This window comes from Bombina bombina, chromosome 11 (genome assembly GCF_027579735.1).
Source record: "Bombina bombina isolate aBomBom1 chromosome 11, aBomBom1.pri, whole genome shotgun sequence".
NCBI lineage: Eukaryota > Metazoa > Chordata > Amphibia > Anura > Bombinatoridae > Bombina > Bombina bombina.
The window spans coordinates 55,951,481-55,965,668 of record NC_069509.1 but is presented as its reverse complement, the minus strand read 5'-3'; the positions used below and the strand labels follow the sequence as shown (position 1 = coordinate 55,965,668).

At 34.2% G+C, this 14,188-nt stretch overlaps 1 protein-coding gene across 1 annotated transcript; it reads left to right on the top strand.

The window, feature by feature from the left end:
• Nucleotides 1-904: 904 nt before the first annotated feature.
• Nucleotides 905-13,303, top strand: LOC128642309 (NADPH oxidase organizer 1-like). The gene is made up of 8 exons (XM_053695033.1): nt 905-1,035; nt 3,150-3,230; nt 4,924-4,999; nt 5,767-5,944; nt 6,309-6,502; nt 7,302-7,415; nt 9,640-9,757; nt 11,735-13,303. The coding sequence occupies exons 1-8, from the start codon at nt 952-954 to the stop codon at nt 12,369-12,371; spliced, it is 1,482 nt and encodes a 493-aa protein (XP_053551008.1). The 5' UTR covers nt 905-951; the 3' UTR covers nt 12,372-13,303.
• The last annotated feature ends 885 nt before the right edge of the window (nt 13,304-14,188 follow it).

Genomic DNA, 14,188 nt, shown 5'->3' with positions numbered 1-14,188 from the left:
TCTAGGAGATTCATATGCTAATTTCTTAGACCTTGAAGGCCGCCTCTAAGCTGAATGCATTTTGACCACTAGAGGGTGTTAGTTCATGTGTTTCATATAGATAACATTGAGCTCATGCACGTGAATTTACTGAGGAATGAGCACTGATTGGCTAAAATGCAAGTCTGTCAAAATAACTGAAATCAGTGCAGGGGCAGTCTGCAGAAGCTTAGATACAAGGTAATCACAGAGGTAAAATGTGTGTTATTATAACTGTGTTGGTTATGCATAACTGGGGAATGGGTAATAAAGGGATTATCTATGTTTTAAAACAACAAAAAAATCTGGTATTGACTGTCCATTTAAATGTAAAGTTTAATGAATGAAAGTGCCCCTGTTTTTATGAGTATTTTTAAAAACCGGGTACTTTCTCATTAAAGTTTACATTCTTTTTAATAAAAAATATTAATTACAACGTATTTGTGGTTTTACTGTAAAACATATTCTGTTCAGTATTTTTTGTTGTTGTTGTAAATATTACAAAGAAACTGTTTTGTTTTTTCTAACATATTTTTTTCAGTTTGTTTTACTCCTTTCTAATTTATTATACAAGTGGACAATAAAATTAATTATATAAACAAATAAAAACAAAAGTTAAAGTAATAAACATGCCCTTTAATTAAAGGCTAAACATCCAGTATCATTGAAATTCCTAGAACAACTGAAATATACTTAAATCAGCCAGAGAGAAGCAGAGCAGGAGGAAAATATGGGTGATTTTGACATATGGGGAAAGCTCAATGACCTGAGATTAAAGTTTAACGTTTCCTTGTTTATGATGGTGTCATAGACCTGCAGGGCAAGGAGTTTCCCAGAGTAAAGGTATAAATTAAGCATAAATATTGTTGCATGAATCATACACAAAGCCAGAACATAGATATCACACACAAAGCAGAACCTCACATTTGAAAGATGATCCAAGGATTTATGAGTGAGCAGAGCCGTCACCCACTGGAGGCGAAAGCCGTTGGCGTAATGCAGTATGGAAGAAACAAGGTAGAGTTGTGTGCCTATAGATATGGCATCATTTCTATCTAAAGATATAACATAAAGAGAATTTGGCACATTTTGCTTCTGCCAGCACATAACTGCACATAATGCCTGTGATAAGAAAATATAGGTAACTGATAAATTGTGATTGTTCTTGGTGCCAATGCTGTGTAGGTCTGAGTTTTACTCTCTATATAAGGCAGTGCAAATTTTTGATGAATCTCATTTTGACTTATCTTTATGGCTGGGGTGGTACTAGAGCAAATTATTCAGTGCCTGTACCCTTTTATACATTTTAATGAAATGTCAAAGAAACATTAAAGTTAATGAATCTTTTAAAATTCACAATATAGATTAAAAATTGTGGGTTCATAAGAAAAAATATGTATTAAGGACAACAAATGTCAGGAATAAAACCAAGCAGTAGACTGGTCCCCTAGAGGAGGGGTGACAACAAATTTGTAAATGTCACCTTGGGCACTTGTGCCATACGTTTGTCACCCCTGTTAAACAGCATAAAAGGTGGTGGTGCAAAAAATGACTGTGGGATCTTATCTGCTGCTACCTATTCCTAACTCTATTTCTAACTTTAGTTTTAGTTAAATTTCCCTTCTTCCACATTAATCTCTCTCGTTGATATGCATAGAGCACTAGGCATGTTATATAGACAGTACTCATTCAGGGCAGGATTTGGGGGTGCTATAATATTTGGGGATGCCTTAACCCCCCCTTACTTACTTGAGTGTGACAGTGATCAGCAAGCTCTCTGACTGTTGTATCACATGTATAATATTTTGGAATCTAACACTATACACTCTCATAACATTTCTATAATTCAGCTCAGTAGTGGGTCTAGGGGGTACTGGGGTTGATAAAAGTACATGGCAGTCAGAATTAAACTTTCATAGTTCAGATAGTGTCTATTTTTAATGTTTAACTATCCATTTTATGTTCATAGTAAAATGTACCACTTTCTCTAGGTCTCCTTTCTTTATACATAGTACTTTTCCATTAGAGCATACTGAGGTAGGCTCAGAAGTGTTCATGTGTCTTGAACATTATTTGGCAGCAATGTTTGTAACAATGTTATACTGATAGTGTTCAACACACAAGCCCCTTCGTGAGCCTTCCTAGTTACATGGAAATTAGCTACGTTTTATCAAAAAAAATTCATTAGAAGAAAGTTAATAATAGAAGTACAAGGTTCCCTTTAAAAGCAGTTATGGTAAGTGCTTGTGAGTTATATTTTGTACTGAGTGAATCAGGTTCCCCTTACCCAGCAGTGCACGGCACATACAATATACCATTCATATCCCTTTGTGCATCACTGCATGACATGAATATTTTAGTGTAAGTGAGGACAAACTGAACTAAGAAATGTGCTTTTTGTCAGCATGCGTGCAGTTCTGTTATTTTACACAAATATGCAGATGGTGCTATATAGAGTCTCATTTAGATATGTTTACTCTATTGGTTACAAGAGAATACTGTAGTAATATGTGTTGCAATTGGTTTAAAGGGACATTTTGTTTATTTGTTGCATCTAAAAGAAGGAATTACCTGTCCTACAGAATAAAGCCTTCCCCCCCTCCATTTTATGCTATTGGGGACGTCACTGCCCACCAATAGAGCTGTGTGAACTTTTCTTATCAGCCAATGAGCACTTCCTGTTAGATTCAAAATACAAAAAGGCTTCAACTTTTTTGTATAAAAAAAAAGTAAACATGTATAAATAGTGCTCCGTCATATGCACAGTATATATGTACTATATTATCGTCCATTTAATGTAATAAGCAGTGATGGTTCTATCTAGACTATAACATTTAGGGTTAACCACAAAACTATCATGGGCAGATGATTGTTGTAGTAACCAGGAAGTCGGGACCTCATCTGCTATTTTTGTTTCCTGTCTAACTTTTTGAAATAATCCTTGTACCCATGTGACCTTCCTGCTCTCCGGGGTCATGTAAAGAAATGACCACCTTTGAAAATTCAGGCCAGCTGGCACCTTTAAGTGTTGGGTGTCACATGTCTGAATGCATAATTAAGAAAAGAAGTGTACAGTAATATGATATGATATTTAATATTGCTGACTGTGGGATTTCTTTTTTTTTTTATAGATTAACATGTTTTCTGTGTTATGGACTGATCAGAATGAAATTCTGATTTATCGAACTTTTGATGATTTTAAGAAGCTACATGTAAGTATGATAAAGCAAATCGATAGTGCCTTACTGTTTATAGAACATAATCACCACTCCCAGATATATCCACACTAAATCAACACCACTATAGCTAGGCAGGAAATGGCTTAAAGTTGCAACTCCCATGAACACAAGGTGCAAAGCCATAGAGGCAAAACTTAGATGCTAGTGAGTGAAATTAAAGTGGAAAAGGCTGCCCCCGGTGAATAATTACATAGAAAGATCATTTTTAGTAACAAAACAGTGAAATAATCACAGGGAGGTCAAATCCTATATGCTGACGCGTTTCACGTATTGTCTCTCTCCTAAATTCAAATTCAATTTAAAGAAATTTTCAGTAGAATATGTTACTTTCCGGTGTTATCCTTGGAAACCAATTCACTAAAAGATGAGGAATTGCTCCAAATCATTGTGAATCAAATTCATAACATAGCATAAGAACTGGACTGATTTTTCCCAATTGCTAAAGCTTGGATTCTGCTTTGGAAAAATATAATTTAGTAGCAGATAACACAGATCTTTTACAATTAATCATTGCATTTCTGTATACAAAATATCCTTAAATCCATTCTATGCATCTTTAAAAAGAATCATTCAAGAGCATGATATTTTTCCATCAGTGTCCCTTGTTTGAGACCCCAATAATTGTGGATTTGGAACCTGGATGTCAGTTTAACCAGCAGGGTTTTTCAGATCTGCTTAATATGTGTTGAATCCCTATTGATGGGAACACATAGCTTCAACACATCACAGCCAGTGATTGGCTGATACTTGTCTACGGCGCTCATGCTCAGTTCATTAGTTATTTCTAGTAATTTAGCTATTTGTTTAACCCATTACAAGGGGACAGAAATGCAATAGTTATATACTATAATGAATTAGAGCATGTAATTTATTCATTATTTCATTCATTTACAGTTTATCAGGGCTATAACATTAGTCTGCACTAATAATAATAATAATAATAATAATAATAATAATAATAATAATAATAATTAAGGAGTTATCAAAATACAATTTGAAATAACGAAAAATTTAGAATTAAAGGGACATGAAAGGAAGAGAAAAAAAAACAACTTTATCCCCTTCAAGAAGTTATTCACATATAGATAAGGAATATGAAACCAAAAATGTATCTTTCATAATTGAGAACATACACTTTTAAACGACATTCCAATTTACTTCTATTATCTGATTTGGCTCATTCTCTTGGTATCCTTTGTTGAAGGAGCAGCACTTCACTACTGGGATCTAGCTGAACATATTGGTAAGCCAATCATAAGAGGCATTTTTTGTACACCCTCCAATCAGTAGCTAGCTGCTAGCTTCTGAGCCTATCTACATATGCTTTTCAAGAAAAGATACCAAATGAACAAAGCAAATTTTGTGTGCTCGTCTGAATCATGAAAAAAAAGTTTGGGGTTTCATGTCCCTTTAAGGTTGCACACTCAAGTGCAATGTATTACCACTCTTGAGAAGGATGGGAATAATGCTGGCATACTGTATCAACCAATCACCAGCCATATCCTGCTCAGAAATGGCATAAAAGTATGTCAAGTGCAAATTTTCAGGAGTTTAAAAAATAGTAAAAAAAAAAAAAAGGTATTTTGTTGAGCAATGTCCCTTTAAATACTATTGAAAGACATAGAGAGATTATAACCATTGTTTTTGCATGTTATGTTTATTTCAGCGGCAGCTGAGAAAGAAATACCCTCTTGAGGCCGGGCTGTTTAAAAAGTCAGACAGCATCATTCCAAAACTGAGAGGTAAATATTTCATTTAATTCAGACAGAACAGAAAAAAGAGGCACCGAGTAGACATAAAAAGTGAAGGATTGTATTAAAAAAATAAATGAAAGGAAAAAGTGAATAGCAAAAATAACCAATAAAATTTAATAAAGGAACAAAAGTTCTGTCTATTTCCACTCCCACTGCATCATGTGACAGCCATCAGCCAATCACAAATGCATATATGTATAGTGTGTGAATTCTTGCACATGCTCAGTAGGAAGTCGTGACTCAAACAGTGTAAATATAAAAAGACTGTGCACATTTTGTTGATGGAATTAAATTGGAAAGTTATTAAAAATTGCGTGCTCTATCTGAATCATGAAAGTTAAATTTTGACTTGAGTGTCCCTTAAAACAATTGTCATTGTAACTATATGTTTAGCCTTTGAAAATGGGTTAAACCCACAGTTAAAGAATACCCTGTAGCATACATACGTATCCACTAGTCACTAGCTCTGTCCTACTTAGGAACATCTCGGGTGTGTGCTGGGTGCTCAGTTTTAATTATGTATTTAGATTACATTTTGCTGTTTTTCTTAATCTACTTTCATTAAATATTTCTATTTTTAAGGCATGTTAAATTATTAAACTATCACTACTCTCACCAGCAATGAGAGAATGTACAGATCACATTAAAAAGCTTAAACAGTTGTGACTTATTGCTTTATAACTGATGACCAACATATGAATATTGTATGCTTATTAGTCATATCTCTAACAGCTATTTTTTCTTCCCACCTTAAGATGTCCCATTATTCAGGAAGAACAGATTCCTAAATCGTTTTATTGAAAGGCTTTTGCTGCTACAGAAGTATTCCCAGGACCTACTGAAAACCGATGGGAGGATCTCACAAAGTGAACTTGTTGTAAAATTCTTCATGCCCACAAACAAGGACATGAATCCATCCTTCCCTGATAACTGGTAAGATGGACAATAGTCATAGAGGGTCTTCATGGTATGTGACCCAATAACTAGTAGAAAACAGATTAATTAGACTATAAGTGGAGTAAAAGCCAAATAAACTACCCTTCACGTTTTGGTATTACACTCTTTAAATCATATCATAGGATGAGCAGTAATGCTTCATTCTACAGTATGGTGATGTCCAACATCTTTCTCATGCATATTTGTTTCCTCTCTGTTTTTCCTAAATCTGTTATACTAATACCAATACTTACATAGTCACAACATTTTGGATAGACTAATTAGTAAAGTAGACTTATATTTATGCATATAAGCTGTACAGACATTAATATATTAATGAATCATTCCCATCTGGTTTTAGTTTAGTGATTGTACCATCCGATTCAAAGGAGAAGTCAGAGCATCAAAAACAACTTCCCAAGCCTCCAACAACACATCCTATTGTATCGGAACAGTATGTGTGCATAGAAGACTATGAAACAATTGATACCAAGAACAGACCCTTCAAAGTGAAACGCAATGAGACCGTGGGTGTGCTGATCAAGGAAAACACAGGTGAGTTAGAATAGGAGACCTGTTAGAAACAAAAAATATTTTAGAACAATGCAGATCAGACAATCTGTCTCTGTATTAATTTATATACCTTCTACGTCATGGAGAACAACTCAAGTATATCTTATATAATACAATAATCCAACTGACATCCCAACGAAATTGCATTGCAGACCCTTTCAAAATCTAAGTCATTGTAATGCATTTGAAAAACCAATTTATTACAAATGTTTAAAACTTTGGGAAGTGAATGTAGTGTACAATCCATCATGGATATAAAGAGTGCCAACTAGAAAAGCTAATCTTGCACAGAAGTTAGACATTGTTGAGTTAGATAGTAGGCTTGTCTTGAAGGGAGATATTAAAAGTTTCAAGTCTAAGGAAAAGAATGAGGCAGAGAGTTCTATAGAACAGGTGGAGCAGGTGTGAGATGTGGAATGGGGTTATGGGGACTGAGATATCCAGGTCAGAAGAATTTAGGGTGTTAATTGGAAGACAAGATGACTCTGATTCATGTAGGGACATACATACATGTTAGAGAAGGCTTTATAAGTAAGAGTTAGACATTTTAATTTAATTTTGAAGGCTTCTGGAATTCAGTGTTTGGACTGAGATAAGGAAGCAGCTAAAAAAGAACGGTGAGTAATGGGGATGAGTCTTGGCAGTGACATTTAGAGTATATTGGAATGGGGAAGTTGCAGTAATTAAACTAGAATGTAAAGTAAGTGAATTAGTAATTTATGTTTTTTTCTTGAGTGAGAAGACACTCTTCCTTGTCCTGAATGTTCTGATTCTCTTTTAGGCTGGTGGTTGGTAGAAAATGAGGATAAATGCTTGGCCTGGTTTCCTGCTCCATACCTAAAGGATCTTACAAGCAAAGAGGACTCCGATTCTGGGCTGGAGTCTGATGATGATGGTGAGTGTAAAGTCAATAAAAAGCTAACTTACAACCACGTGCATTATCATGGTCACCTGATAGAATTATAAAAATAATTATATTCATGTCTTGTTTTAGTGTTAGTCAGTGACATGAGGTCATTCCCATTGTCATGCCAATCAAGGCCCTATCTTAGGTTCACCATGAAGGAGGATCTTATAATTCATCCACAACGTAAAATGATTAACAGCTACATCAAATACCATTAATTAAAAAAGGGATTGATTTAGAGATTCCAAAAGTATATTAGAAACATCTGTACAACTAGCAAGTGATATAGACAATGATACAAGTATCAGTATCTGAACCTCTGATAGCCATTTATGTCAATCAGTGCTTAGGGGAATATATGTTACACTCCCTTAAAGGGATATAAAACCCAAAATCTTAATTGCATGATTCAGATAGAACAAACAATTTTAAACAACTTTCCTATTTATGTCTCTTATCTAATTTGCTTCATTATCTTGTTATCATTTGTTGAAAAGCATCAACAAAGGTTACCAAGAGAGTGGAGCAAATTTTATTATAGGAGTAAATTGGAAAGTTGTTTAAAATTGTTTGTTCTATCTGAATCATGAAAGAACATGTTTAGGTTTGATGTCCTTTTAAGGAAAAATAAATCAGTCTTAATAAAGTAAAGAACCTCTTTCAAACAAATGATCCATCAAGAGACAAAGGAGTGGTGATATCAAAACAAAGTGCAATGCTATTTATTTATTCATAACAGGGAATTCAGTTTTTCTTATCCTATTATTTTTTTATAAGTAGTAAAATAAAGTATTATCTAATTTTCTAACTTTAAAGTTTTGAATATTAATTTAAAGGGATATGAAACACAAAACATGTATCTCATGACTCAGACAGAGCATGCAAATTTAAACAACTTTCTAATTTATTTCTATTATCAAATTTTTTTTGTCCTCTTGGCAGCTTTTGTTGAAATGCAGGGATGTAAGCTTAGGAGCCGGCCCATTTCTGGAGCACTATTTGGCAGCAGTTTTGTAAGAATGTTATCCGTTTGCAAGAGCACTAGATGACAGCAAAATGTACTGCTATGTAGTGCTCCAGATAACTACCTAGGTATCTCATCAATACAGAATATCATGTGAACAAAGCAAATTTGATAATAGAAGTGAATTGGAATCTTTTTTTAAATTGTATGTTCTGTCTTAATCACAAAAAAAAAAATCAAATAACATTGGGGGTTTTCATATCCCTTTAATACTGCGTGCTCCAAAAAGATTTATAGTTATTTAGCTTAGGCTGAATCTTACATGTTTTAATTTAAAAAGCATGTAATTCTTTAATTGACTGGTCACAATTATGGATTGACACCCGCATTACTGTTTACACATAGATAAAGAAGGGGCAGTCACTTGTAGCTGCAAATCACTGGTGGTTTCCTGCTTGTGAGCTATTATTCTTGTGCCTCCTGAGTGGTAATACTAATTTACCTATATGTTTAAAGCGCCATAATACCCAAATGTTTAAACACATGAAAGTGCTCCAGCATAGCTGTAAAAAGCTGACTAGAAAATATCACCTAAACATCTCTATGTAAAAAAGAAAGATATTTTACCTCAAAAGTTCCTCAGTAGCCACATCCCATTGTAAAGGATTTCTAAGCAGCAAATCAGTATGTCTGTCCCGGGACAGCCGAAGGGATGAGCCTTGTGCACTCTCATGTTATTTCCCTATTCAGTGTAAGGAAGTTTAAATTAAATCTCATGAGAGTTAAGTCAAATCTCATGAGATCACAGTAAAAGAGTTCATGACCTCAGCACTGCTGATGCTGATTGGCTGCTGTTCATTTCTTAATTTATTTATTTTTTTACCTGCAGCTGGGCTGCAGCCGAGTATAACTTTTTACACAGAACTTACTCTGCTGAGCTGAGGAGATTGTGAGGTAAAATATCTTCCTTTTTTACATAGAGATGCTCAGGTGATATTTACCTGTCAGCTTTTTACAGTTATACTGCATCAGTTTCAAGTGATTTAGCATATGAGTATTATGTCCCTTTAACCCTATAAGGGTGGCTAAGCATATATTTAGCTATACACAGTAATGCAAGAATAACGTTGTAATTCAATGGATGACATACGGCAACCCTTTGGCTGCCAGAGAGCGCTGCATCTGAATACTTATAAAACGTTACTATGAATTGGAACTGACTGTTTATTATTCTTTCTTTTTCCCCAGCAATTCATTATTATGCATATAAAGCATACCAAGCCGGAAGCTCGGATGAGCTCTCCATCAGTATTGGCGTTCTTGTACAGGTGATCGAGAAGTCAAAAAATGGCTGGTGGTTGGTCAGGTGAGAAGGATGATAATGGTCAAGTCTCTACACTTGTAAAGCATTTTCTAAAGAAGACTACATTCTATTTAGATAAAGGGACATTTTCCTAGCATGCATATGACAGCAGCAGCTGCTCTATATATTAAAATATAAACACTCTTGCTTTAAAAAAAAAAAATGCTATTAAAGGGACAGTAAAGTCAAAATTAAACTTTCAGGATTTCGATAAAGCATGTGATTTTAAACAACTTCCATGGTACACCTATTATCTCATTTGGTGTCCTTTGTTGAAAAAGCATATCTAGGTAGGCTCAAAAGCAAGAATACACTACTGGGAGGTAGCTGATGAATGGTGGCTGCACATATATGCCTCTTATCATTGGCTCACCAGACTTGCTTAGCTAGCTCCCTCTCAGTAATGCATTGTTACTGATTCAACAAAGGATACCAAGAGAACAAAGCAAAATTGATAATAGATGCAAGTTGCTCTATCTGAACCATGAAAGAAAAATGTTGGGTTTCATGCCCTTTTAAATACAGTAGAATTACAGAGTAGAATTAACACATGCATGAACACAAGTCATTGCAATATACTCACTTTGAATTTTAAATGAGCAGTAGATGTTTTAGCCGACAAATTTCAAAGTTTATTTTCATTTTCCTGTCTCCTGTATCATGTGAGCGCAACAGCCAACCACAGACTTGTATACATATACACTGTAATTTCTTGCACATGCTCAGTAGTAGCTAGGATCTCAGAAAATGTGCATATAAAAAGACTACAAAATTTGTCTATAGAAGAATAAAGGGAAATATTTTTTTTTTATTGCATGCTCTGTCTGATTAATGACAGTTTAATTTTTATTTTACTAACTCTATTTTTATAAAGAGAATAACAGTATATGCTTACCTAGCAATACAAAACACTAACAAACTTTAAAGCACCCTTCGTTTTTAGATATAAGAAGGACATTTTTTTTTATGCATTAATTGAGTGACATATATGTATTTTCTTTTTCCTTGTGTGATCTGCGATTCTTTTGTCTTCTTCTCAGTCATCTATGATTGGTCTTTCTTAAATTCAGTACGTAGTAATCTTCTGTTTAGTGAAGCATTTTGACACTATAATTAACTGATTATTATAACTACTGTGCGTGCAGGAGACGATGATAAAATCCGTCAGAGCACTACATTTGAAAGAGAAACTATATACATTTGAAAAATTAAAAGGACGTAAAACCTACAATTTTTATTTCATGATTCAGATAGAACAGACAACTTTAAACAACTTTCCAATATATTTCTATCAAATTTTCTACGTTTTTTTGTTATATTTTGTAGAAAAATAGAAAGGTAAGTTCAGAAGTGTGCACATGCCTGCAGCACTATATAGTAGCAGTTTTGAAAGAATGTTATATATTAACAAGAGCACTAGATGGCAGCACTATTTCCTGTCATGTAGTGCTACAGCCATGTGCACGCTACCTATCTAGATCTCTAACTTTTTTTAAATTGTATTCATGTCCCTTTAAGGTTTCATGTCCCTTTAAGGATAAAAGATTTGCAGTTATTAAGGGACATTCTGCTGTCAATATATAATGCTCAAGTGTGTTATATAATTTGCAAATGTTGTGGTTCCCTGGCTGTGTCCTGCTAAGAATGGCAATGCAATGTGGCTCCTAAACACAATTTTAATGGGCTCTAAAATCTTAACAAACATATCTATAAAACCTGAATCATTTTAAACTGAATTGTAAAAGACCAGATATTATCATTAATCAAGCAAGAATAATAGAAACAAAATTTAGTTAATAAAAATGAAGATCATTTACAGCACATTGTGCATGACGTAAGTAAACAAAATCCGGTAAAAATCTAACTTGAAATCATTAGTTGGATATAAAATAGATAACTATAAATTATAGATGATATGACTTTAGAAAATCCATTTTGAAGAAGAAATTAATAAAGTTTATTGATATTTTTTTGTTCCAGGTATAACAACAAGGTTGGCTATGTCCCATCCATGTTTCTCAAACCATACTGCAATTACAAGAACCTGCAAACAATGCTGAATCAAAGCAAAATTGCTTCTACTCCAAACTTGTTCACAGCAACCAGTGCTATGGGAATCGACACTTTACCACCTGGTCTGAGGTTTCATGAGGAACCGTCCATGGTCAATGATAGCGAAAATAAGTCTAAAATCAACAGAATGAGATCAAGATCACTGAGTGAGATACCATCAAGCAGGTCCTCCCAGCTAGCTCATGAACTGGACAGCTTGGCCAAGCAAAATGAGCTGGACAAACCCAGCTCAGAATGGAAGCCCCAACCCTATGAGAGGAAGACAAGTAGAGGCTCCGTAGAAGCTGACGAGCTACCATCTTGGCATATGAAGACCATAGCTCCTCCTTTTCCAAAAGCGATGGCATCTGATTTGGATAAAGAACAGAACATTTATGACATATGCATCAAACCTCAGCCTATGCCAAGCCCACCTCAAATTCCTGAGCGACCCAGAACCCATGAGATACTCCATAAATGCACAACAGTGACCAAGAACGCTCTGAAGGCACAAGGGGACATTCCAGCAGGAGACCAAAGCACCGATTGTATAAAGGGACATTAAAGTTATTTTTCTATATTTGTTGAATCTGAGTTTTAAAAAAATTATGTTTCTGTGTTGAAACATTTTTCTCCTATTATGCTAGTTCACCGACAGCAAAGGAGTTGTCTGCATCAGCCAATGAGCATTTGATACTTGAGGATGCATTTTCTGTTACTTTGAAAATCTATTTAAATTGGTTTAATATGTTTTGTTACATATTTGCAGTTTTTCTGTGCAAAATCAACATTGAGTTTAAAGTCCTTTTAAGTAGAATACAGATTTGAAGAGTGTTAATAAATGTTTACTTTGTATTTATTACTAATATTTATTATGGTGTTCGCTATATATTAGACTATGTTTTATAAGTTCTCAAGTTACTAAATGTTTTCAACAGGGAATGGTTGTTTTTATGTGATACTAAATATTATCATGAGCTATGCAATGTCATATATTCTGCTCATTTGGATTTAAATATTTTGATAGAGAACAACTGGTTACGAAAATACTAAACCTGACTGCATATTATGATTTAATTTGTTAGTATATTTTATATTATAACTGTTTTTGTACTAATCACAAGAGCTATACCTGTGTAAGTATTTATCTTTGCACTTAAGTAACTATTTGGATTACCTGGGATATGTGAGCCAATATATCCGATTATGGATTAACTTTTAATTCATTAAAATGTATGGGGAATAGTGTGATTTGTTTTTATAGGTTACTCAGCTTAGTGAAAAACTGTTTTTAACTGAATCTCATAGATAATCACACATTCTGATTACTGTACTGATTAATATACTGTGATTTTATAATATGTCTGAGTAGAGGTTAATTACTGTATCATTTTTATATGTTTTGTTGATAAAGCAATATTTTCACAAACAATCTGTCGGATGTTTATGATTTTGTAGCACAACCTCACATCTAATAAAACAACACAAAGAAAAACATATGTTGACCAATTGATTAGGTAAAAAAAAAAGTTTCCTTTGATAAAAATTACATTGCAAGAGTCTTAAATTCCACATATGTAAAGATTGGAATTAAAGGGACATTATACACTAGATTTTTCTTTGCATTAATGTTTTGTAGATGATCTATTTATAAAGCCCATACAGGGTTTTTTGTTTGTAAAAATGTATAGTTTTGCTTATTTTTAAATAACATTGTGCTGATTTTCAGACTCTTAACCAAGCCCCAAAGTTTTAGGAGAATACTGATGTATACCTACTCCAGCTTGCTCCTGTTTGTGTAAAGGGTCTTTTCATATGCAGAGGAATAGGGGGAGTGTCTGCTTTAACTGGGTGTTCAAGTCAACCTAATCAAAAGTGCTAAACTGGGAGCTTCTAAGTAAGTTTTTAAACGGTTTAATACTGGATTTTTATATCAGTATCTGTGCATATTATTCTTTATAGTAGTGTCTATTACATGCAGTTATATGAAAATTGGTGTATACTGTTCCTTTAAACCCAAACATTTTCTTTCATGATTCAGATAGATTATAGCTGGACAGATAGCTCAGCATGCTATTGCACTGGGGTTGCAGGTTCGATCCCCGACGAGGTCCACTCAGCCTTTCATCCTTCCGAGGTCGATAAAATGAGCAGCGCCTTGAGACCCTTACGGGTGATTAGCCGCGCTTTACAAGTACCCAATACATACATATATAGATAATACAATTTTAAACAACATCTAAATTTACTTCTATTATCTAATTTGCTTTAGATATCCTTTTGTTGAGGAAATAGCAATGCACATAGGTGAGCCAATCATTCGAGGCATCTATGTGCAGCCATCAATTGGCAGCTACTAAGCCTATCTAGGTATGCTTTTTG

Coding starts and splice junctions, on each gene's coding strand:
- LOC128642309 (XM_053695033.1), top strand. CDS start 952: ATGATCCAAGGATTTATGAGTGAGCAGAGCCGTCACCCACTGGAGGCG. Junction 3,231..4,923: donor ATGATTTTAAGAAGCTACAT/GTAAGTATGATA, acceptor TGTTTATTTCAG/CGGCAGCTGAGAAAGAAATA. Junction 5,945..6,308: donor CCATCCTTCCCTGATAACTG/GTAAGATGGACA, acceptor ATCTGGTTTTAG/TTTAGTGATTGTACCATCCG.